Here is a 25,896-nt window from a genome sequence, read left to right on the forward strand (position 1 = left end):
ACCCAACAAAATTCCAAAATGCTAAAGATATGACGAAAGAGCTCCCCCCAGCAATTCTGTTTTTATTACTGTAAGTTATATGTTGTTTTACTAAAATGATAATACATAGCTAATAATAATTATTTTCCCCTATTCCAGAACTGGAATCCAGGCTCAGAGAACAAATAACTTACTCAAGTAGGCTGTAGCACTGGAATCAACAGGTCATGGAAATGCCAGAAACTGAAAAACTACTAAGAAATTTTCTGACTCCTTGATGTTAGCTTCTTGTGAACACCTCCTTTTAAAATGTTTTGTTTAAAAGACTTGGTGAAAGATAGTATTAGACGTGTCACGGTAATTTCTTGTAATTTCAAGAGTCATTTTCAGAGGATAACAACAATAAAAAGGTTTACTTTTCCTTTCAGAGAAGCATAACTTCCTCTACAGAGGGAAAGACAGACCAGAGAAAGAAGGAAAAGCAGGTGTTCAAAATGTTACACAACAGTGATTTTTAATTATGAGTCAACATGGATTCCATGCTAGCATTTTGCAACCCGAACACAAAGCTAATCACCTAGGAAATACGAGGGCACGTTCATAGAATCTAGAGTTAAGGAATAACGATAGTAACTGGAAATTGTCTCTATTATAGAAGGAAATGTTTATGGGAATTACTGGATCAGTAATCGTCGATTCAAATATTCAAAATAAAGCAACAGTGGCCAATTACTAGTGAGACACAGGCACTATGAAAGTGAAAACTGTCGCCCTGTAACAGACGCCTGTCACATAAATTCTAAGCTGTTTGGTTTAAAACGTATTCATGCGCACGCGGAACCCCGGAAAACCAGGGAGTTAAAATCAGAGCAAATACAAGATTTCTATACAGGGCACATGACAGAGAACAAAAGAGGTGGGGGAAGGAAGACACCCACCCCTGGTGTCTCACATAAAAAGCTCATAAATCAAAACCGTGAATGAACGGTTATAGTGTATGCAAGGCATAGGGTACAGTTTAATACGGGAGGGGTGGGGGGAGCAGGTTCCTTTTTAAAACTGGCTTTCGCCTCTTCAACCCAGATCTTTGTGCCTCCGTGCTACCGATGAAGCTGGGCGGTTGCACAGAAAAGCGCCGCTAGATATTTGGCCAGGTCTCCCACCGTTCAAGCACCGGGGGGTAAACACACCTGACCGCTTAGGAGGGCCGTGCCGGGGGCCGGTAAGGACCAGGCACTGGGCACCGTACCCTCCCCCAGGGTCGGGAGTGAGCTCAGCGCCGCCGGAGCCGAGCGGAATGTGGGAAGTGGGAAGAGGAGGAGGCCGCCCCCTAGGGGAGCCGCGCCGCAGGCTGGGGGCCGGGGCGGGAGGGGCAGGCGGGAGGAGGCGGCCGGTAGGGAGACCGCGCCGTCGGGCGGGGCCGTCCCTTCAGCTGGCTCGGACCCCGGCGGGGCGGGCAGTAGACGGAACGGCAGAGCCCAGACGCCGGCCCGTAGCCAAGGAGAAAGGTGGCGGTGGCGCGGACGGGACGGGGCGGCGGCTCCCCGCCGTGACCCTCTGCTCCCCTGCCCAGGCCCGGGTGCGAGTCGGAGGCGGCGGCGAAGGAAGGAACGAGCATGGCTGAGACCTCGCCGCCGCCCACTGCCGGCGCGGAAAGTTGCAGCGAGGAACCGGCGAGGGGCGGGAAGCAGCGGCTGGAGGAGCCGCGCCGCGCTTCAGCCGGGGGCGCGGACCGAGAGGACGAGGCGGGGCCGCCGCTGGCCTCCCCCGCGGGGCAATCGGAGCCCGGCTCGCCGGTGGCTGCCCCCTTCTTCCTGCTCTACCCGGGCGATGGAGGCGCCGGCTTCGTAGCGCGCCCGCCGCCGCAGCAACAGCGCGCCTGGAGGACCCCGCCGTCGCCGGGCTCCCCGCTGCCCTTCCTGCTGCTGAACTACCCGAGCGGCGGCGGCGGCGGCGGCGGCAAACACCGTGAGTAGCGGCCGGGAAGGGGGATGCCGGTGGGGAAGGGGGGCCTCGGCCGGGAAGGGCCAGTCCGGCTCCGCAAAGCTCCGCCTCCTGCTGGCTCCCCGAAGCTGAGCAGGGCCCCGAGCCAACGGGGAGACTGGGCGCTGGGGGCGGCTCTCGGGAAGCTCCCATCCGGGGGCGCAGGGGGGCGGCCGCGGTCCGGGCGCCGGACTGTTTACCTCCTAGTCTACCAAGGCCGCAGGCTCCCGCCCGGCCTCCTCTCCCCTCCCGGGCCGGGCGCTCGTCCTCGCCAGCCTCCCACGTGCTCGCCGGGTCCCAGCCCCGGGTCTCCGGTGGGAGCCCTCCCTGAAGGAATGGAGGAGGGGGCGGTGTCCGGAGACCCGGCAGCCCAGCTGTCCCGCCTTCTGCGGGCTCCCAGCGCCGCTGCGGTCGATAGGTGTGGCTGCTGCGCCGCCGCCGCCCGCGTGGCCTCGGTTGGACCACTAAATTTTTTACTAGCGTTCACTCCACACCCGTAAATATCACATATCCGTCCCCCACAATGGGAAGAGAAATCAGGAACTGTGCGCGAGATGACGAGAAGGGAAAGTGTGGCTTTAGGAGGGCACTTCCCAGGATAATATCGTTTGATAGGAAGAGGCCTCCACCTTTTAAAAGCACTATCACCGGAGTCCTGTAAATGCAGCGCACCGCACTTTGTGCTGTATCGGTCAACAAAGGTCTAGTGCAACCTGCTGTGAGCGGGGCCCTAGAGTAGGCAATGTGTATAAAAAACTTGAAGAATATTAAATCTGGTTTAAAAAGACAAGATCTTAGAGTATGAAAATGTGACTGAAGATACAAGGCATGATATAAATGCCTAATACTTTGCTGTATGAGTTCTGAAAAGGGAAATTTGCCTAAGGTGAAGAGGGAATCAATCGATCAATCTGTCTCTGTCTGTCTCTCTCTGAGACACAGCTAGAGGTTTCTTGTTTAGCACGAAAGCAAACCTTTTAACTGTTCTGCACTGCCAAGAAACCCTGACTTTGCCTTTTCTGCCCCTGATCCGTCCCCTAGGAAAAGGTTAACATTAGTTGAATACTTTCTATGTGCATGTGCTGTGATTATCATAGTTAATTGTCACATCTCTGTAAGCCAGATATGCCACTTTTTCAGGTGAGGAAGCTGAGGATCAATGTGATTAAGTGATTTGTCCTAAGTAACAGTGTGAGAGAAAGAATGAAGTTGACCCAGATTCTTTGCCTACCGAGCCCATGTTCTTTAAGTGAATAGCAGACGTCCAAAACTGTGATTGGATGGTTCCTCCCTAGATTAGGGTCCATTGGATTCAGCTGGAGGTAATCCTTTGTTAGCTTCTCTTTATTACTTACCTAGAATGGGGGCCAACACTGACTATAGACCTAGAGTCTTAGTAAAGTCATAGTTTGTTGCAGTAATCCACTAATTTCCAAAAGAGAGTGTCTAATAATGTCAGAAATGAGTCTTTTGATAAGCAGAGGAGGTAAAGATAAGAATATTCGCAACACTGCTTTTCATTTTCTAAGGCATCTGCTTTCTACTTTGTTCTTTAAGCACAGCCTCTCTTTTTCTTCCTAAGAATTTCTATTTTTGTGTAATCTGCTTATTAACCAGTCATTATAGGATGAAGAAGACCCTCCTCTCACTTCTTCATAACTCTGTGTAACAGTTGTGGTAGAAGTTGTGATATAGAAAATTTTTTCAACTGTTGGCCAGTATCAGTTATGGGAATTATCTGAATTTCAGGTGATTTATTTGATTCCTTCTTCATATTAAGGGTTGACTTTATTTATTTTTAAGTATTGTCCGAAAATTGGGGCCTCAGCATGATCAAGATCAGCAACGGAGAACTTAAAGCTAAAGTTTCGTAACTGTGATCCCTTGGCCCTTACCTTACAACAGTAGCAGATGTATGGCATGATTTGTTAGCATATAAAGTTCTAATAGTTCGTCCTGGTCTTTAATTTCTGAAATAGTTTATTGGTGTGTAAGTACTCAGAAAATTTACTGGGAAAATACACGTGTCCCACTTGCACTGTTTTTAAAGACCAGTCACTGAGGACAGTTCATATTGTCAAAGATCACTGATACTTATTTTATTCAACTATAAAACTGACTTAAAGTAGTTTTTGTTTTGTACTGTTTTTATTTTTACCTGTTATTTTTATATGTACTTTAGAACACACATACTTGCAAAAAGGAATTCTCTGGATATTAATAAAAATACTTCCTTGTTGCTGCTCTGTAGAGTCAGTGCAATATTGCTTTATATGATGTACCTGGATATCAGAACTCGGGTTGTCCTGATGACTCATTTGAGCAACCTGAGACCAGCAGTTTTTCAAAGACTTCTCATTTCAGTTAGCAGGGCAGTACTTAGACTCAGCCTCAACAGCTAATGAACATTTGCCTCCTCAACACTGAATTTTTAACTCTCGCTGATGTACTTGCCAAAAGTGTATAATATATAATCATTTTGATAGACTGTTTATTAAGGCATTATTATCTCTTCATTTTAGAAGTCTTGACTGTACTCAGAGATTTTAAAATTAACCTTTACATTTGAGTTTAGAAGATTTGTTATAAATGACACCGATGAAGAACAGCAAAAATGTGTGCAGAGGAGGTAGCCTAAACCTTTCAGGGTTCATGACATGTAAGGTTTCAGTGTAAAATCTTGCAGGATATAATGTCCATGAAACATGCAGCGAGCTTAAATGCAATATGAAAGGTTTCTGATGTGCCTTGTTGGATTATGTCACTCTCTGACTCTGAGTGCTGGTAATCTGCTAAATTTTTATGCTCCTAGCTTTTAAATCTCAAATTTCTACCATGCCTTTTTTTTTTTAAGTAAAAATCACAAGTAGCACATGGATCTGTTCTCACTATTTAAATGTTTTATAATGCAAAGGTACATTGAGCACAAAGTGACTTTCCTCTTTGTGGGCCCCCAAACCCTCCTCTCCCCCACCCCCCATCACCACCACAATTTATTATCAGAGACTACCACTTTTGAGTTTGGTGAGTTTTCTTCCAGAACTTTTGCATGCATTCACAGAGATGTATGTGTTCATATTTCGTGGGGCCATTTCCCCCTTGGTGTATGACCGTCCATTCCAATTTCTCATCAACTCTATAAGAAGGAGCTACTTGCATGCCATGGTCCAATACTTTTGAAACCAGGTCCCCCTAAAACTGAGTTCTTCTGCCAAGTTTGTGATTAACCTCTCTATTCAAAACTCTATTTCCGGGCTTCCCTGGTGGTGCAGTGGTTAAGAATTTGCCTGCCAATGCAAGGGACACGGGTTCAAGCCCTGGCCCGGGAAGATCCCACATGCTGTGGAGCAACTGAGCCCGTGCACCGCAGCTACTGAGACTGAACTCTAGAGCCTGCAAGCCACAACTGCTGAGCCCACGTGCCACAACTACTGAAGCCTGCCCGCCTAGAGCCCGTGCTCCACAACAAGAGAAGCCACGACAATGAGAAGCCCGCACACCGCAACGAAGAGTAGCACCCGCTCACCGCAACTAGAGAAAGCCCGCGCACAGCAACGAAGACCCAACGCAGCCAAAATATATAAATTTATATTAAAAAAAACCAACAACTCTATTTCCTTTCTTGTCCCATACCTGTTCCCCTCAGGATTGAGGAGTATCAAAGTAAAGGGGGCATTGAAACCAAGCAGGACCCTGTGGGACTTTCCCAAGTACAAAAGTCCCATTTCTTATTTGTAGAAAAAAAGGCTTTAGACTCCTAGGCCTTCCCTGAGTTCCAAAGAGCAGATGCAAGCAGTCAGTGAAGAGGACAGTAGTGTCACAGGACTCCTGGTTTCTCCTGAGGGGATATAGATAACAATCTGATGCATATCTTTTTTTTAAATGAATATTTAGATTTATGAATCAGTAGATTACTTCAGTTCTTTGTGATTTTTTATTTTATTTTTTTATTTTTGCTGTGTTGGGTCTTCGTTTCTGTGCAAGGGCTTTCTCTAGTTGTGGCAAGTGGGGGCCACTCTTCATTGCGGTGTGTGGGCCTCTCACTATTGCGGCCTCTCCTGTTGCGGAGCACAGGCTCCAGACGCGCAGGCTCAGTAGTTGTGGCCCACGGGCCCAGTTGCTCCGCAGCATGTGGGATCCTCCCAGACCAGGGCTTGAACCCGTGTCCCCTGCACTAGCAGGCAGATTCTCAACCACTGCACCACCAGGGAAGCCCCTGATGCATATCTTTGAGTTGCTCTGTAGAGACTAAGACCCCCATCCAGGTGGACGATGGCCACTACATGCTGACCACAAGCAAGGTAGACCCCAGACTGGTTGGAACCAGAAGTTTGAGATTCCTGAAACATCAGCCTGTTACCTCACCACCAACCAATCAGAAAAAGGTCCACGAGCTGATCACGCATCCTACGACCCTCTCCTCTAAAACTGTCTTTAAAAACCCTTGCCTGAAAGCCATCCAGGAGTTCGGGTCTTTTGAGCATGAGCTGCCCATTCTACTTGCTTGGCGCCCTGCAAATAAACCCTTACTTTGCCGCAAACACCTGTTATCAGAGTTTGGCTTTCTGTGCCAAGGGCACACCAGCCCTTGCTCAGTAACACCTAATGCCTTCCTTTTCCATCCTAACTTTAGAAGTCATCTTGTGAGTGGACAGAATGAACAAGAGATGGCTTCTCCTTGGTGTTGGAGGGAAGAGGCACCCCTGCCATTTGCATGGTTATCAGCTTCTATTGACAGTTCTTTTCCTCTTTCAACTCTCAGAGCTACCACAAACATTTATATTTAAAGCAATGCCATACAAATAGCCCACATCTCTGTCCTTGTCTTTTCTCTCCCAAATACAGCAGTGTACCAAAAAAGAGTCCACTCACAAAGTAGCAGCTTTCTTTCTGTATTTGCATGTGCTATTTTGAGATAGGAGAGCTAGGAAAGGAATAGAAAGAAGGGGGAAACACGTCTTGGGAAGGACCGGAAGCATTACAGTGACTACCCACGTCAAAGTTGAGTATACTTAACAGTGAATGCCTTGGTTGAGCCCTGGAAAGTGCAGAGAATGAGGCTTCTAGAAGCATTCACTGTTTCTCATGGATGCTCTTTAAGAGTCCAGGATGTGGGGAATGAGTGCTCTCATTTACATACGAACCCAGGAATGTGTATTTAAGAGGAGAAAATCAATTTTAGGTTCACAGTTTCATACACACACCTACAACAGAAAGATATTATGTATTATATAGGTATATGTGCGTATATACATTATTTGTATGTGTATGTATGTATTTATTCATTGACTTTATTCTCCATGGGTATTTCTATTATTATGTCTCTCTCTTTTTTCTCTTTTCATTGTTTAATAGTACTCTAGAAAACATTATACCTGATTAGGAGTTGAATACACATTAATCAGTTCATCTGCTGTGTGCTTTTTAAACTTTGAAAAGACAAAAGTCACTTTTTTTGGATTTGTAAATGTAGAGGCATCAGCTCAAAATTGGGAGGTGTGCAGGGGAAGGGTTGAACCATCAGAACCAAAAAGTTTTGAGCATTCACCTCACATGAGTAGGTTTTAGCTTGATGTGTGACTTTTTAGAAGACAGCATTTTGTTATAATTAATGTAGAGCAGTGCCTTCATTTACAGTATTGTGATTCACAAATCTGTCAGCCATCAGCTCTTTTCCAGCTGTGTTCAGAATGCAAAGAGCCACTTTCTGATTCATTAAATGCTGTTTTGTCAAATAGCAGAAGTAAAGGCCCATAAGAAAAGGGGGGAAACCCTCAGAAACGTAGCATCTTCGGTGTGTAATTGTAGATTAGTGACTACCAGAGACCTGTAGTTTAGCCCTTAAGAGTATCTAAATGCAGGTGGGTCCTTTTCCACACACAGCTGAAATAACCTGGGATCTTGAGCATCTAAGGTCCTGGGAGCTGGGTCATACCCCCATTTCCCACCTCATGACTAAGCTTGCTGTCTGCTGCTTGCCTTCCTGATTTTGCTTTTATCACCACTGCTGCCTAAACTGTCAACAGTTTGTCTTCCCAGCCAATTGCTCCCCTTCTCTTCTGCCTGCTTTCTTTTGTTTTACCTCCTCTTCTGGCCTGGCATTATCAAAAAGTCCTGTTATGCTTCTTATTGACAAAGCAACAGTTTCAGAATATTAGATGTAATTTTTGAGTCTTTGTTTTGGCTGCTCTGCTATTGATAATCATGGGTTCATTCTTTCAGAGTTTTCTTTTTTCTTAGTTCTCATCTTAGCTTCATTCTGGATACTAGAGGATCCTAAAAGGTTCTTCATTAGATAACAGAAATTTTACTGTAGTTCTGTAACCCAAACAATTATGAATAAAGAATGTGACTAGTAAGATAGTAATGGTACTTAGTGGCTACATTTATAGAATATTTTTATTTTCTAGGCAGGGAGGCACAAACTTCACATGTATCAGTACTTATCAATTTGGGGGGTTATATTTATAAGAGGTATTTCTTAGAATTTCCATTAGATGGAAGAGCTAGTGCATAAAACTACTCACTTAACAATGAAAGCTGAAAAGAAAAAAATGGGGAGGAGTAGTTCACATAGAATTCATATAGGTAGGTGCAACATACGTTTTTCATCAGAGTATTTGATTCAGTCTTTTAGTGATATCTAAGCTATTATGAAATAAATTCTGATAGAGTAACCTTGGATTTAGAAGATTTTTCTGGAGATGTAGATTCTTTGGTTTAGGAAAAGTCTTATCTCAAACTTTAGCACACATCAGAGTCACCTGGAGGTCCTGTTAACACAGATTTCTGTCCCTGTCCCCAGAAGTGTTTTTTGGTTTTTGTTTTTATGTTTTTACTGATATATAATTGACATATTTTTAAAATTATTATTTTATATTGGAGTATAGTTGATTAACAATGTTGTATTAGTTTCAGGTGAACAGCAAAATGATTCAGTTATACATATACATGTATCTATTCTTTTTCGAATTCTTTTCCTATTTAGGTTATTACAGAATATTGAGCAGAGTTCCCTGTGGTATACAGTAGGTCCCTGTTGGCTATCCATTTTAAATATAGCAGTGTGTACATGTCAAACCCAAACTCCCTAACTATCCTTTCCCCTCAACCTTCCCCCCCGGTAACCATAATTGACATATTGTGTTAGTTTCAGGTATACAACATAATAATTCAATATTTGTATATATTGCTTTTTTTTAACTGAAGGACAGAGAATGAATTCATATTCCTCAATAGTCTGAGTATCCAAAGCTCATGTTGTTAATCACTGTGTACTCCCTCACCAAGGCCTTAAAGAACCCAGTTTGGGTAGAAGGCAGTAAAAAAGTTCCTGGGTGGGAGAGACAGCAGAGGAAAGGTGGCAAAGAAAGCAACTTTTCAGACTGAAATAATAGTATTGGCTTCAAAACATGTTCACCTGACTGTATTTTGTCTCTCATCTTTTCCCTTTTTTGTTTGACTTTTAACAGAAACCTATGTGTTAAACAGGTAAAATTTTATCAAGAAGCTGAGAACATATTTTTCTAGTGTATGTTATAGGTAGTAGAAAGTCTAGGTGGATGATGATGAGAGTTTAGCCAAATTAACTGGATGAAATAATGATAATTCCTTGTTGGCTAATATTTTTGAAAATTCCTTAAATAATGAAACAAGTTGCATAAAAGATATGCTGCTTCTCTATCATTACACAATAAGTAACCTGTAGCCATCATAAATAAAAGTAGAATCCCATTTTAAGGAACTTTGCAGAACATCACAACTTACATTTCTACACAAACCTTATTAACATTATAATGTCTTCCTACAGTGCGACGTGGCTCAAGTATGAGCTTTAAATTTTATTTTGGGAAGTTAGTAGTATACCATAAGCATAAAGAATTGGTTTGAAATTACGTGAAAAGAAATGCTTTTAGAGTTACAAAGGCAGTGGTACTCGAGAGGGTACCTATCAATACTGTCACGCCCTCTACTGTAGCTATGTTTGAATGATTGTGAAAAGTTCATAGTCTTCCTAAAACATAACAGATCAGGAATCAAGGGCTGCTGGGCCAAGATGATATTCCTCTTTGCACAACCCATCTTAGTGAGTGTCTGGTTCTAGACTTGCTCCATACGGAATGGACATGACACTCAGCATGTGTCAGAGGGAGTGTCATGGATGGTGGGGCAGAGACGGGAAAGTCTGAAACCTCATGATCCATAAGGAAAGGAGAGATTAGCAGACTGTGACAGCAAAAGGCATGTAGAAAGCGGGAGAAACTGTTTCAACATATTGCCTTTAAGAATATGGTTTTTCTCTCTAATTTTAGAATCTGTTTATGGACTGTCCACAGACATTTATCTGCTTCCTCTGCCTTTTTTATGAACTTAGGAAATCTGGTCACCTGTTATGAAGGCTTGGTAAAATTCTGACCCCTCTCTCCTCTTCCTTTCTCAAGTCCCGAGTGATGCCCCAGCATACCCTTTACTCAGATCGCCTTTTTTACTTCCCTCTACCTTAGTCCCTTGAACATTCATCCTTACTGACTTTCATTTCATGTGATTGATAGGGTTTTTGGGTTTTTTGGGTTTTTGGGTTGTTTCCCAGTACTCTCGAAAGCAGAATCACATATTAAAATGATGATAATGGCTGCCATTTACTGACTGCTTACTTTGTGTAAAGTACCATGTTGAGCATTTTACTTTCATTACTTCATCTAACTCTGAAGTAGTGAATATGAGTATCGCCATTTTGTCAGTGAAGGAACAGGCGCAGAAACAAGCACTCAGCTTCTAAGTGATGGACCTAGGATTGACTGTGGGCATTCTGGCTTGAGTCCACATGCTCTCAGCCTCCTTCACCACCTCCCATAACTGGAATCACATCCTAAACTGGAGGCTCCTCTTTAGGCAGCAGTAGCCCTCTAGTTCCTTGTTCTACCTGATAAAGCCCTATTTGCTAAAAATGAATGAATGTGAAATTCACAAGCCACCAGCGTGATAGAGAAAATAGTTAGGCATGTAAGCAATACTGAATAGCCATGTGTGTGACAGGGATTTAGAAATTTCTTAAACACCTGTAATTTTCTGTTTCTTGTCTATTGCCTTGTTCTTTCTTCATATCCATAGTGGCTAGACATAATAGTTGCTTGATACATATTAAATCATTGAATCTGTTGTGTATAAATGAATAAAGCCTGTGTTAGAATGACATGTTTGTTGGGGCATAAATATAGCTTGATTTTCTAGAACTTGGGGGTTTTCATGGTTGAAGTGAAACAGGAGGGTGGAAATATATCATTGCAAGAATATAGAGTGCTTTAGAGTTACATGTCTATACCAACAAGTATCTATGGAGTATCTGGTATTTGGTAGGTATTATTTTAAGCAAGTGTGTAATGGTGTGTAAAACAGGCAGAGTTCTTCTCATGGAGCCTGTGATCTTTGTGAAGCTAGTTATTTAGTTCCATGTTTATAGCTGAATAAATTGAGACAAGAGGAGGATAAGTTTCCCAAGATTGTCTACTAAGTAGTTGGTAGCTTTACATCTGTAAATTATTACCTACTGCCACGTAGCCATGAGATCCATTTTAGTTATTAAGGTAGGAGTTATTTTCAGTCTTATGCTGGTTAATTTTACAAGAAAAATATTATGCAATGTAATAGTCCTGGTGGTGTTTTTAGCAACCATAACTCAGCTTCTCAGGTATACTCATAGTATATATTATCTTCCTTGGAATATCTACAGAGTAATACTGAGCCTGCCAAGTATATAAACCTAAACTTGTAGCAATCTCAACATTAGAGGAGGATATAATAGATCTTCGTGTGGGGGAGGGAAGGAAGTGAGAGGGAGGACTGGAGCATGTGACAAAGTCATGATCTTTCAATTGAATAATCTTATAATTTAGCAGAAACATCTGGGCTTTCCCAGATGGCATCATGATGGTAATTCATCAAGGGAACCCTTTTGTGCTAACAGCAACTAGTGAACTTGGGGGGAGGGGATGAGACTTTTCTTCTTAAATTGTAAAACGGTGACCCAGGAAGCCTTGGGTAACAGAACTTGTGAGTTTTACAAATTGATGTAGTTGCACAAGTTGACAAATTTTAAGCACTATTGTGTGCAGAATAGGAACTAAGTAATAGGAGGAGTCAGCTAACTGTAAAAGAAGTAAGTGAAGTGGTCTCTTACCCTCAAACCTGTTGAAGAAGAATTGGCATACCTACCAGAAATCTATTTCTGAAAAGTATCTAAATAATATCATTTAAAACGAAAAAATTAGAAATAACCCAAATGCTCACCAGCATGAAAATAGATCAAAAATTGTTTATACATACAATGGACTGTTACCTTGTAACACAGCAGCCCAAAGGGTAAAGTACAAGCTACACACTACAATGTGGATAAGTCTTAGAAAATGCAGTTTTGAGTGAAAGGCTTAGGTTATATACAGTATCAAACCCTTTTCGCTACAGTTAAAAAAAAAAAACAAGCTAAAATATTATTTAGGCATCCGTGTATTTGTAATATTTCTAAAATAAGACAGTGATTTACACAAAATTCAGAAGTAGCTGCCTCAAAAGGGGAGGCAGGAATTCAGAACAGAGAAGGAGCATGTAAATGAAAGACACTGGTCTGTTTCTCCAGTTGGGCAATGGTTTCATGGGTATTGGTGATTTTTTTTTAAGAATTAAAATTAGGCATCGAAGTTTGTTATTTTAAAAAGTTCTGAAATGAGTCATTTTAGAAAATCGTTCCCCCCCACTTCATTTATCTTTTAACACTTCTGGATGTATCAGGTGTTCTTAATATGTCCACCCGGATAAGTAAATGTGGCGGGAACTCGGTAAGATGGTTTTTTCAATGGTACAGTTAAGCAAGTGACATCCTTCACAATAGTCAGGAAGAATCTGGTTTACCCTTCGCCAGCACAAGCAGAAAGATACATGCTGGATTCTCAGCTTCTCAGAAAATGCCCACTTGGGAATTCCCTGTGCTCAATGGTTAGGATGCAGCACTTTCACTGCTGGGACCTGGGTTTGATCCCTGGTCAGCGAGCTAAGATCCTGCAAGCCTTGCTGCTTGGCCAAAAAAAAAAAAGAAAGAAAGAAAAGAAAATGCCCACTTATTAAAAACGTAAACTAGATGTATAAGGGTGACTAAGTGGAATATATGGTTTGTGAAACATTAAGGTGTAAAGTATGAAAGCGGTTAAATTTTTTCTCTGCTTCAAATCTTAACTTTGTTGAAATAACTGTTTAGGAAATTTCAAGAGGACCTTGCCTGTGTTACTTTGTTTTTGCTTTTGTTTTGTTTTCCTTTATTTTCCCTGAGTAAAGTTTAATCCTTGGGGTGGAGTGCTGAAGCTGCAAAGTATAGAAGAAAAAATGGACTTCATGGGCATTCTAGAAGCAGCTGGGGATCCTGGTTCTGCCACTTGCTAATTGTGTGATCTTGGGCCAGTTATGTGGCTCAACTTTGGTTTCCTTGAATGTAAAGAGGGAATATCAATACCTACTTTGTAGGATTCTTTTTTTTTTTTTTTTTGGCTGCATTGGGTCTTCGTTGCTGTGCACAGGCTTTCTCTAGTTGCGGCGAGCAGGGGCTACTCTTTGTTGCGGTGCACGGGTTTCTCATTGCGGTGGCTTCTCGTTGCGGAGCATGGGCTCTAGGCGCGTGGGCTTCAGTAGTTGTGGCTTGCGGGATCCAGACCGCAGGCTCAGTAGTTGTGGTGCACGGGCTTAGTTGCTCCTCGGCATGTGGGATCTTCCCGGACCAGGGCTTGAACCCGTGTCCCCTGCATTGGCAGACGGATTCTTAACCACTGCGCCACCAGGAAAGTCCCAACTTTGCAGGATTCTTGTGAGGATTTGATATGATATTTACAAAGCACCTAACAGAAAATAAAAATTCAATAAATGGTAGCTACCTTAAGTAGTAATAATTTTTCCACATCGTATAACAGGGCCATTGGGTGTGACAAATCAGCCTTTGTCTTATAATAGTAGCTGAGTAAATATACTTTAAAGGAATGTAACTACTAACTTTGAAAAGTGAATCTCATTTGCTTTGAATCAACCATAATGTGGAAAATTCATGCTGGGTGAGCAGTTAGAACATAGTATTGTTCAGATCATTATCTTGGATTTGAACTTCACATAGCCTTGTTAATTCTGTTTTAGGGCCACAAACTGTACCCCAGACCTCCTCACAACTCTTTTACAAATATATGCTGTTATTCTCAAGTGGAATCAAATGAGAAAATAGTTCAATGCAGCTTATAATTAGTGTGTTTATGAGAAAAGATTATGAAAAAAAAGTTCAAGGTTTGTATGTCTTACTGATGACTTAATATTGCCCTTATATTCTAAGCTAATATGTTTACATAGTAAAAACATTACCAAGCAATATTTAAAATTATTTTTATTAGTCCTCTATTTAGTGCGTGTTTTCATAGTAAATTCATTGCTTATGAACAGAACAATGAGTAACTGTCATGTTGAAGACTCAAGAGTGGTTACCTGCAAACAGGTATAACTGGGTAAAAGTACAGGTTTTCCTGCCCACCCACAGTTCTTATTTCTGAAATAACTGCTAATACCCCCTCAAACTGATAGGTATGGGAAACTCAAGGGTAACCAGTGCAGACAGGTTTTTCTCTCCTTGGCAGAAGTTTTAGTTGCTTTCGGCTTCCTTCCTTGTGCCTACCTGGAGAGGACCTTTGGAAGGAATGTTAATCAAGTTTCTGTGCTTATTGACCTAGATGTTTTTGTTTTGCTGGTACGTTGTAATCAATCCAGATCTCCTGTTCAGGGTTAAATAAATGCTTATTGTTTGGTTGGTGGGAAGATTGTCCATCGTGGTTTGTGACAGGCTGAATTCAGATGTTGGTGGACACAGGCAATCCCAGAGCATTCAGATTAATTCACATATTCACAGTTCTATATTTTAAGAATGTATCAGTGACCTAGAGTCTTGATGTCATATGTACAGATAGCCAGGGCTCTTTGGTATTGTGGTTCCAGGAACTATTCAGTGTAATTTTAAAGATTTTAATGACTGCTTAATGGTGTTTTGAAGTATTACATGGCTTAAAGTGAAACTATAAACTATCTCCCTTTAAGTTTTAATCTATAAAGATGTCTGGAATTGCACTGTAATTAAATGTGAATGTGTTAAATAAAGACTTATATTCAGTATTTGGATATGTAAACTCTGCTTCCTTGAAGAAGTGATCTTGTCTTAAGCTGCATGCCCAGTGCCTGGCACATGGAGTACTCTCAGTGAATATTTACTGAATGAATGAATGAATGAATAGCTGTGGTCCAGATGTAGAATAATGTTGGAAGAGATTTAAATAGAAATGAATAAACCTAGTTGGAAAATTTTATTTTCCTTAGTAACTTGCTGATGTTCTTCCTAATTATAAATAAGCATATACGTATATATATTCTTACATTGTACCAGATTGCCCTCCCTCTAACAATATGGAAATACCTGTTTACCTACAGAATCTGGTTCTCAGCATTTTTTCTTTGAGTTGAATCTCAAATTAGGATGGAAGCATTTATGAATTTTTTTGTATTTGCTGTAAACACTTTATTCCAGTATGGCTTTCCTTTTCATTTACTTAAAAAAATTTGTTTTATTGAATTATAGTTATTTACAATGTTGTGTTAGTTTCAGGTATACAGCAAAGTGATTCAGCTATTTATATGTATGTGTGTGTGTGTGTGTGTGTATATATATATATATATATATATATATAAAATACTTGGGCTTCCCTGGTGGCGCAGTGGTTAAGAATCCACCTGCCAGTGCAGGGGACACAGGTTCGAGCCCTGGTCTGGGAAGATCCCACATGCCACAGAGCAACTAAGCCCGTGCACCACAACTACTGAGCCCACACACCACAACTACTGAAGCCCGCGCATCTAGTGCCTGTGCTCTGCAACAAGGGAAGCTACCACAAATAGAAGCCTGCGCACTGCAACGAAGAGTAGCCCCTGCTCGCTGCAACTAGAGAAAGCCCGTGCACAGCAACGAAGACCTAACGCATACAAAAATGAATAAATATTTTTAAAAATTTTAATAATACTCAAGGAGAAATTTTTCTTTCAGTTTTTAGATAACCCTCTGATAAGAAATCCTAGAACACAATAAATCATCTTGGGACATATTTCTTGAAGTTTTGTGCTCCTCCTAAAAACCAGACCCTTAAGTAAAAACAAACAAAAAACAAACAAACAAAAACTTGTTTTCAATCGTCCAAAACATTTTCAAAGAAAATCTTTGTCATCCCTTATCTCCTTGTTATTTATGTAGCTCAGAAAGCAAGTACCTAACTTCTTGCTACCAAGGCATAATGGTCTCCTTGGATAGTATAGATACGTGGGTGGGTGGGTAAACTGGTAGATTGGTTTAAGAGAACTGGATAATGTGCCCTTAGCATGTTCCAAGATGGGAGAATTTTTAAGGTACTAGAAAATAATCTAATGCAGAAACTTGGTAAATACAGCAATATCAGAAGGGGAGGGGGAAATTGCCATTAATCAGGAAGGATTTTACTTTTTTCACTTCAAGTTTTTTTTTCTTGCACTTCTGTCCTGTCTACAAAGTTAGGTCTTTGTACTTTAGAGAAGGAAATTATGAATGCCTGAGAGTATGGTATTTAAATGGAAAATCTGCTTTAGTTTTTCTTAAAACACCACCTTTAGCAGAGCAAAGAATTTTGATAGCTAAGTATATAAGGAAAAAAGAGGTGAATTATGTGCTTGTTAAAGTAATCTAACTACCTCTTTTACCATCTTTGCGGTGCAGTATTACCCAGTATTAAGTGTCTTCCTGTTATCCAGCCCTTTTATCCCACAGAGAGGGGAATTGATGAGGATATGTGCATTGTGTTATGTCTGATCACAGTTTGACTAGCATAGTCTGGAAGTGGGTTGTGCAGGATGAGAGCTAGCAGCCTAATTGCTCTCCCTGCATCAGCAGCATCTATAAAGCATCCTGGGAATTGCTCGCCCTACGTTCAGAGCAGCTGGTCACATGAGCCTGAATTTTCAGTTCAGTTCATTAGTCAGCCATTTTGGTCAACACCCTGCTTACTGCGCACGACCAATCCTATTAGAACTCAGCATCCCAGCTCCTCTGAGCAGATCCTGGAAGTGATTTCTGCAGTTCAGGATTTTTTTTTTTAAGCTAAATCGAAAATATTGGTTTATTTTTTGTTCGTTTTTTTTTTCTTTTGTACTTTTTTTTTTTCCTGCACAGAGAAGGAGGATTTTTCACTTACTCATACAGAGGCCAGTTTTTCAAAGCCAGCTAAGGTAGCATCGGCTGTGCAGGATTTCAAGCCTCTGGCTCAGCTGAAAAAGAAGGAGGTAGGGAAGGGAAGATAACAAGAGAGAAGCTGGAAGAAGACAAGCATCATCTTATTTTGCTAGGTGGTAGGAGCTGTCTATGAGAAGAGATAGGGTAGAATTGTTTATCTTGAACAGTTAGTTCTTAAACCATAAGGTGTGTTTTTTTTAACCTCCCCCACCCCGTTTCTTGAGAGCTTTGTTGCAGAGCTTTGGATTGGGGGTTTTTGTTGAGGAGGCTTTATTTTTGTGCGGGGTGTGTGTGTGTGTGTGTGTGTGTGTGTGTGTGTGTGTGTGTTGTGGTCCCAGCTGAGTCATCATGTCGGCTCTGACGCCTCCCACCGATATGCCGACCCCCACCACTGACAAGATCACACAGGCTGCTATGGAGACCATCTACCTTTGCAAATTCCGAGTGTCTATGGATGGAGAATGGCTCTGCCTGCGAGAGCTGGATGACATCTCACTTACACCTGACCCAGAGCCTACCCACGAAGGTATGGTTAGAACCCATCCACTAGTATCTCACCAGCATCCCCATTGTTACTCGGGCTGGGAGGGTCAGGGAAACGCAGGAAGAACCCATGCTGTAAACTATTAACAAGCCTGAAAACCTTTCATCCTTACCTACCACCAGCTCCCCTTCTCTACTTTACTGGGAAAAATAATTTTTCCCTGCCCCCTGAGGTATCCTTTCAAAAGATGCTGGTGCTTGTTCAGAGTTCTTTGTCTTGAAGCCTCTAAAAAGAACATTTGAGGTCACTTATCACATCTGACCCTAATCAACAATGAAAAAGCTATTAATTCTGATTAGATGCTAAAATATTATAGAAATTGTAGTGATTCTTAATAAAGATAAAAAAGCATGACCATAATTATAGGGTTGTACATGATATAGTTGAAACGCTCATGAAGGGTATCCTATCATCAGGATATAATGTTAAATAGGCTATGATATCTAGAAAATATTTGGTCAAACATTTTTTTCTTTAATAATATAGATTATAAGGTTAGATGAGAAAGCAGTTTTCCATTCAGTGCTTATTTAATGAATATGGTGTCTTAAAAAAGCACAATGCCTTAAAAAGGCATGATTGATAAGGTAATTTCTTCCCATGGAACCTATTGGCCATTGCTTTTTATAAGTTATTTGTGGTATCTATGATGACCCATTTGAAATTTCCACTGTCAGTACCTTTGAGACCTTTGTGGTTCTTGACTTGTGACTTTCTCCCAGAACCTTTTCTAAATTGTGAGAGCGTTTCATCTTCTACCCCTAAATTCTCTTAGTACAGTAAGAAAGAGAATTAACATGAGTCATAATTTGAGTCAAATTGTTTTGTATTTTTATGTAGTGACCTCTTAGCTAGTGTTTATTCTCTACCCTTAAAATAATGAAGACAGAAATGCTCACGTATGAGAATAAATTCTTCATAAAATCTGCCTAATATTTAGACATACTGCAGGATAGAGGGCACAAGGTGAATTGCACTTAGCAATTGGGTTAGGAAAAGTGATTCCTTTCCCTTGACCTAGTGTCATTGCAATCTTATCATGACTCAGATTTCACTCTTTGTGTCTGAAAAGGATTTTATTTTCCCAGTTAGACACTTTTAGAGAGGGTTAACATCACAACACAAAGCATTCATTTGGGTGTGTCTTTAAGGGCAATGTTTAAGTAGTTTTTAAGGCCCTTTGCATCTTTTAACAATTGATTTGTCAGCTGGACAGCTTCCTTTGGCTCTAAGTTTCAGAATGTACACAGGGGTTAGAGGACATCAGCTAGAACTGCATACAATGCCAGTACTGTTAAGAACAGCCTCCAAAGCTTTAAAAATCTTTAGGGAAGAAAAATACATTCTTAGAAGGCTACCAAGAAGTCTTTTAGCAAATGCCTCAATTTGCATATTTTGTTTTAAAATATATTCATTTTGAGAGTCATGTGATATCAAATATTCCCTTAATTATAAAATTTAATGTGTCAGTGTCTCAAAATAACTTTTAACAAATTTAATAATTTGAATACATGTTTGTTTTTTGAGCAAGATTCCTGTGAGTGAACAAAAGTGAGCTGTTTGGTTCACATAAGCATTTGTAGTGGTACTGTTTAAATTCAATATGGAGAACTCTGTGATGGAAAATGTATGAGGGCTGCAACCTAAGCTTAAGTGGCACATCCTTAGATTAAGGGAAACAGACAAATAGGAAGTTCCCAACACCTTAGAGTCAACTCTGGAGGGTGTGGAGGAAAATAGAGAAATGCTAACAAATGAATTTTGGAATTCTGCCTTAAATTGGGTAAAAGAAGAAACAATTTCAAATGATTAGCACTAGAAGTAATAAAAGAAAGTCCAGACCCAGGAAAACATCTATAGGTTTAGTGATCTAGGAAACCAGGTAAATAAAATACAGGGATTTTGTTTCCTTGCTCCACTGGCTAACTCTGGATGTCTAAACAGTCATTTGAACCAAAGAAATGTCTGCTTTAATATTGATGCTAGTGACAATTGTTAAGTTTAATTTAGCTACTAACATTTAAGTGGTGATCACCAGGCCAGTGATAATGGGAATCTTACTGTGTTGACAAAATGGAGCACCTGGTGCCCAGGCACAGGAGTATTCATAGAATACTTCAGACATCTGACCGCGCAAATCCTGCATTGGGGCCCTCTGACTCCCACAAGAGAAAGGGGGCAAAAGCATAATGTATCCTCTTAAGAGGATAATATAGACTAACTTTGTGGCCTCAGCACTACAAGCATTGCGGTTTCCAACTTTTGTTTTCTGAAAACAGTTCCTTCCTTCACTCTGCTGTCCAAAGTGTAGGCCTGGACCTAGAATTTCTGCCTAGCTTAACTCTTAAACACGTGGGAATAAAAACTCACTTAATTATTTCAGTGCTTATTGGTGGTCAAGGAGGTGATCTTTCTTTCACTTCTTCTAATACACTTTTTTTTGAAAAACCTGGAGCAAATCTCCAAATCTTTAATTGTAAGGAGAAGGTTCAGCAAAGGCTTCATCCAGTAAGTGACACTTGGGCTGGGCTCAACCTTGCGTGATAACTAGACCATCACCAGGCTGACACCGTGGCGGGTAGGGGTTGGAGGGGATGTTTCAGACAGTACATAGTGAGCTGGCCAAGCTTGGGTATAACAAGTAGTTAGGACTGGTACCTACCAGATAGTAGGTTAGGAGGATTAAATGAGATACTTAATGTAAAGTGCCCTATAAATTTAGTTATTTGTGTAATAGTTATTCATGGAGCAGTGGTTTGAGCTGCAACAGTTTAAGCCCCATTCTTAAATCTATTGCCGTTTTAGTGTGTATTTCTGTTTTTATATCTAACTTTCTGGAGTAGTGTAAACTAGTTGTTTACCAGACAGACTAAAGGTTAGTAGCTTAAATTCATATAAACGAGAAAATAATCGGTTAAAAATAAAACGCAGTTATCAAGAAATACTTCTTTTCCTATTAACCTTCTTTTAAAGAAGAGGAATCTGACACTGAGAGGTGAAACGCAGATGATCGGTTTAGTACAGTATAATATACCATTTGGTTATAAAGACAGCTATAAGCTTTGAATTATTTTTTTGACTTAGAAAATTTCCTTCTCAAATACAGATAATAAGAGGCAGACTACGAAGAAATGATACATTGAGCAGGCACATTGAGGAGAGAATCTCTGCTCAAGTCTTTGATTTTAGTGTTACTAGAGAGAACTGTATGTGATGGCCGACTTCAGACGTGCTGTTACCGCGTAACTCTGCAGTTTTCCCCTGGTAGTTGCATTTTGCTTTAGTGTTCATTAGACTACCTGGCACTTATACTGTAATGTATAAAGAGATAGCTTATATGTAACATCTGTGAGTGTAGTAATGATACTGCACCACATGCAAGGAGTGTGTTTTGGTCTGTCAGTTGGTCAGAAATATTTATTGGGCATCCCTTCATGCAAAGTCCAGTTCTAGAGACTAAGAAATAGGTGGCCCTTGCCCTCAATGAATTCACAGTCAAGGAAAAGAGAGAAAAGAGATGAAACAAAGATGTCAGAGGCTGCTGTAAAACAAGTGTGAACTACTTAGTTGCTAAAGGACAATCCTGTTCCTTAGGAACTGGACATGGAATTCAAAGCCAGGTAACACTTAGAGTGACCACACTTCCCAAAGGACAGTATGGGTGTAGATTTGGGATCAGGTTTTTCCATTCAGTAGGGAATACGCTACTGATATAACAAGCAAGGAAAAATCCCCTGAAGATGAAATGGAAAATGTTTGTTATCTGGTGACTGTGGAAAGTGTCTGGTGCTGAGATAACTCCATTGACATTTACTAACGTACTCTTACTCATTAATATCACTGCACACTAGTAAAACCCCATTCTGCTTGGGACCTGCATATGTTTTAATGAAAAAAGTGCCTGTCCCAGTGGGCATTTTGTCAGGGGAAGCCAAACGGCTGTTTACCAAGAAACTTCATAGCATGAATTCACTACAGTCTAGTGCAGGGCTTCTAAATCTGGAAACCATGATTCAAAAAATTATATGTAAAATTTTACATTTGTGCTTTTTTTTTTCCTAGGGGAAAAATCCTTAGGGTCTGTTAGAACCCCCAAAGAAAAAAAGCAGTGTTTAAAGAACACAGTTTTTATCATAAGATCAGAATTTATGCTCCACACTATGCTAGGTCCTGAGGTACAGCACAGTGAATAAGCCTGCTCCTCCGTATTTTCTGAGCTTATTGACAAGTGGGAAGTAGGGTAGTTCAACAAGTAAAATGGCAATCACTGCAGTACCATGGTACAGAGCCAATGTATGAAATATATATGTATGAAATTATATAAACCAGATTTAAGGCATCTGGCTATTGTAGTTTTCTGCTATGATTAAACAAATAGTGCTGTATGTGTTAGGCCATAAAAGAGGGATTTATGTGCTCCGTTCCACAACAGAAGCTTAATTTTGTCTTTCATTTTAGTTTCCGCAACTACCAGGATCTAATTATGTCACATCCAGATTCCTACACCTACTTTTAGCTTTTCTCCAAACCATTTCTCTTCCTATACTGATTCATTCTTTATAAAATTGCCAAATGAGTCTTCAAGAAAGTAAACTTTTCATTCTTGTACAAGAGCCTGTTTCAGGCAGCCTTTATATTGAATGTAGAATATTCCTGAAAAGGTGGTAGTGGTGGTGGTGGTGTAGCAAGAAGAGATGCTATGTTTTATTGAGCAGCTACTTTGTGCCAGGAACTGTTTCCTCTAAGTAATATATATGAATTATCTCATTTAATCCTTACAAAAACCCTTTGAGCCTAGGTACTGTTATCCCCATTTTACAAATTGACAGATTCAGAGATGTAGTAAGTGTTGGAGCCTCCATCCAACCCACATGCAGCTCACCTACACCGCAATTCAGTGAGTGTACGTCCAACAATAGACCTGTGTGTCATAAAGAACATCTTCCTCCCAGTCTCTGGTGACATATTTCCAGTAGTTTTGTACACAATTGAACGTGGCATTGACCAGCTTATGTCCAGTGAGCATCCAAATGAGGCCAAAAGCATGCCAATTGGGGCAGGCTTGCTGATTGCCATCAATTAAATTGGATACCTTAGCATTTTATCCACTTGGGGTTTTTTTTTCCTCTTTCCACCCGTTTTTATAAAGCCCATAAAAATATTTACATAGTTGTGCAGATGCTGCAAAACAGTAAAAATGGCACGCTGCTGAAACTGACCTGGTGGGCAGGCAGCACCTTTACGTGCTAAATTTAAAATGTTTCTCAAGTAGATGTGCAAAATGACGTGGAAAGCTGTTTGTGGTAGCAGTAATGTTCATGATTATGGATTGTCTGAAACAGTAACGACGTTGAATCCTTATTCTTTAGCTAACTATTCCCATGCCCTTCTTTTGGGTAATTTTACTTATCAAATGTTTTTTCAAACTCCTTTTCAATGCTTACCAATTTCAATCAGGCTGTGATTCTGCACTTTGCCAAAACCCTGATTATTCTTGTTGTTATACTATTCCCGCTTTAGATTCTCCGTGCTGACATTAAATTAGGAAAGGGTTCATCAGTGAACCTTTTCCAACAAGTCCAATATCCTTCATCTCCTGAATCGTTGGATACTGTCTGTGTCGCTTGATTGAATGCACTTTAAATCATTCTCCAGTGATTTATTTTAACCTATGTGATTCATACTTTATGAGATTATACAGAAAGTTCTTTAGGGTAAAACTTTTGCATCCTTCAGAAGGCCTTATATTACTGTGTACTGTTTATTGTAGCTATCTACCACACTTTAGGTGAACTCATTAATGCCTCATAACCCCAGAAAATAATCATTCTTAAAAGAAAAGTTTATGAAAAGATTATTGGAATACCTTCCCTCCGTTACACATAACTTATGTTTCTGGGTATTTTAAATTTTTAAAAATCATTTATCTCATATTATAGACTCATTGTATCTTATTTCAAAAATGGCAGTTTAGGGCTTCCCTGGTGGCACAGTGGTTGAGAGTCCGCCTGCCGATGCAGGGGACACGGGTTCGTGCCCCGGTCCGGGAAGATCCCACATGCCGTGGAGCGGCTGGGCCCATGACCCATGGCCGCTGAGCCTGCGCGTCTGGAGCCTGTGCTCCGCTACGGGAGAGGCCACAACAGTGAGAGACCCGCGTACCGCAAAAAAAAAAAAAATGGAAGTTTAGTACAACAGATAATTTGTTGTTGTTGTTTAAAATATCTATGAATAATATTCAGTGCTGATGAAAGTGGGAAGGCTCAGATAGGGCTCTGCTAGTAGGATATATATTGGTACAGACTTTTTGGAAATCACTTTATCGGTGTGAATCAAGAGCCTTGAAAAATTAAGTTCCAGTTGTTTTACCAGATATCTATCCTAAGGAGATAATCAAAGATAAAGGCAAAATATATAGGTATATATATTTATCACTGTATTATGATTTGTAGTAGCAAAACTTTAAATGCAACTTAAATAACCTAATAGGAAAATTGTTCAATAAATTGTAGAGCATCAATACAACAAACACTAATAATGGTGTTGTGGAAGAATATTTAATGGCAGGGAGTATTTTTTAAAATATAGTAAGTTTTATGGGCTTCCTTGTGGCGCAGTGGTTAAGAATTAACCTGCCAATGCAGGGGACACGGGTTCGTGCCCCGGTCCGGGAAGATCCCACATGCCGCGGAGCGGCTAGGCCCGTGAGCCATGGCCGCTGAGCCTGCGCGTCCGGAGCCTGTGCTCCGCAACGGGAGAGGCTGCAACAGTGAGAGGCCCACATACCGCAAAAAATAAATAAATGAAATAAAATATAGTAAGTTTTAAAAACTGTCTGCCAAGCCACATATACACTGTGGTCACAGTTTTTTTTGCTGCGTTGGGTCTTAGCTGCCACAATTTGATTTAAATATAGGTACACGTACACACAAGTGAAAGGAAATGTACGAAAAATGTAAAAAAGTGGTTTTCTCTGGATAGTGGAACTACAGATGATTTTTATAGTCTTCATACTTCATTATGTCTTCCAAATATTCTACAAGAGGATATATTACTATAATCAAGAAACAATGTTATTTTTTTCTTTAAAGAAAAAAGCTTAATGAAAACTGTAGATGTGCAGTCATCCATCTTTCTAACTCAGAGTTAAGTACCTTACATGACAGAGTTTCCAACAGCCATGAATAGGAGAAATAGCCTAAAAGTGGAGCTACTGGGCTTCCCTGGTGGCGCAGTGGTTGAGAGTCCGCCTGCCGATGCGGGGGACACGGGTTCGTGCCCCGGTCCGGGAAGATCCCACATGCCGCGGAGCGGCTGGGCCCGTGAGCCATGGCCGCTGAGCCTGCGCGGCCAGAGCCTGTGCTCCTCAACGGGAAAGGCCACAACAGTGAGAGGCCCTTGTACCGCAAAAAAAAAAAAAAAAAAAAAGTGGAGCTACTGCTTTAGATTCAATTGCCACTATAATTTTTTAATATTCCTAGTAAACATCTTGAGTTTTTCCAGGTCACAGGTCAGGGTTTATTTTTTGGCATGCTTTGTTTTCAGAGCTGTCTAAATGCTGCATGCTGTGCACAAGGGTGACCCACAGCACTTAGACTTAGGTGCATTTAGTACAGCATTTGATTTATTCCTTTCCTGTGTTCAGAAAATAAAACCTGAGTTGTTAGGATTCTCTGTTTTACAGAATCGTGTTGTTCTTTGCTTTCGCTCTGGCACTCCTCCTTTTGTAATCTGCCCTCAGTGAGATTATTGGAATATCTGTTGCCACCAACCCAGTTAGCCTCATAGTCAGGTTCTCTCGAGTTGTGATTACGTGTGCACAAGGCAGTCTTCGTGAACTTCTCAAAGTGAAGAGGTTATAGCTTTTACTACCATCTCAGAAGCCTACCAGACAAAGTTCTTTGGACAAGGTTCATCCCTTCTTGTTGTTCTGCTCTGGGAATAGTCTGGCTAGTCACCTTTCCAAGGTAAGTTTTACCCACTTGCCTCTGAGATTTTATAAAGTCCTAAATCTGGGAGAGAAGTATCAGCAGAGTTCCATTTGTACCTCAATCTGTAATGAAACCATAGA

At 40.9% G+C, this 25,896-nt stretch overlaps 1 protein-coding gene across 10 annotated transcripts in view; it reads left to right on the plus strand.

Annotated features, from left to right (window-relative positions):
- Positions 1 to 1,400: 1,400 nt before the first annotated feature.
- Positions 1,401 to 25,896, plus strand: part of RUFY3 (RUN and FYVE domain containing 3) — an 84,311-nt gene continuing 59,815 nt past the window's right edge. For 4 of the 10 annotated variants that reach the window (XM_019932676.3, XM_019932678.3, XM_033857122.2 and 1 more), the window contains exon 1: positions 1,407 to 1,947. In XM_019932676.3, coding sequence (XP_019788235.1) covers positions 1,596 to 1,947 — 352 coding nt within the window. In that variant the 5' untranslated portion in view covers positions 1,407 to 1,595. Of the gene's footprint in view, positions 1,948 to 15,856; positions 17,808 to 25,896 lie in introns of those variants that run through there. The other 6 variants (XR_012332024.1, XM_019932675.3, XM_033857121.2 and 3 more) reach the window with 5 other exon arrangements.

The sequence above is a fragment of the Tursiops truncatus genome, chromosome 5 (assembly GCF_011762595.2).
Source record: "Tursiops truncatus isolate mTurTru1 chromosome 5, mTurTru1.mat.Y, whole genome shotgun sequence".
Taxonomy (NCBI): domain Eukaryota; kingdom Metazoa; phylum Chordata; class Mammalia; order Artiodactyla; family Delphinidae; genus Tursiops; species Tursiops truncatus.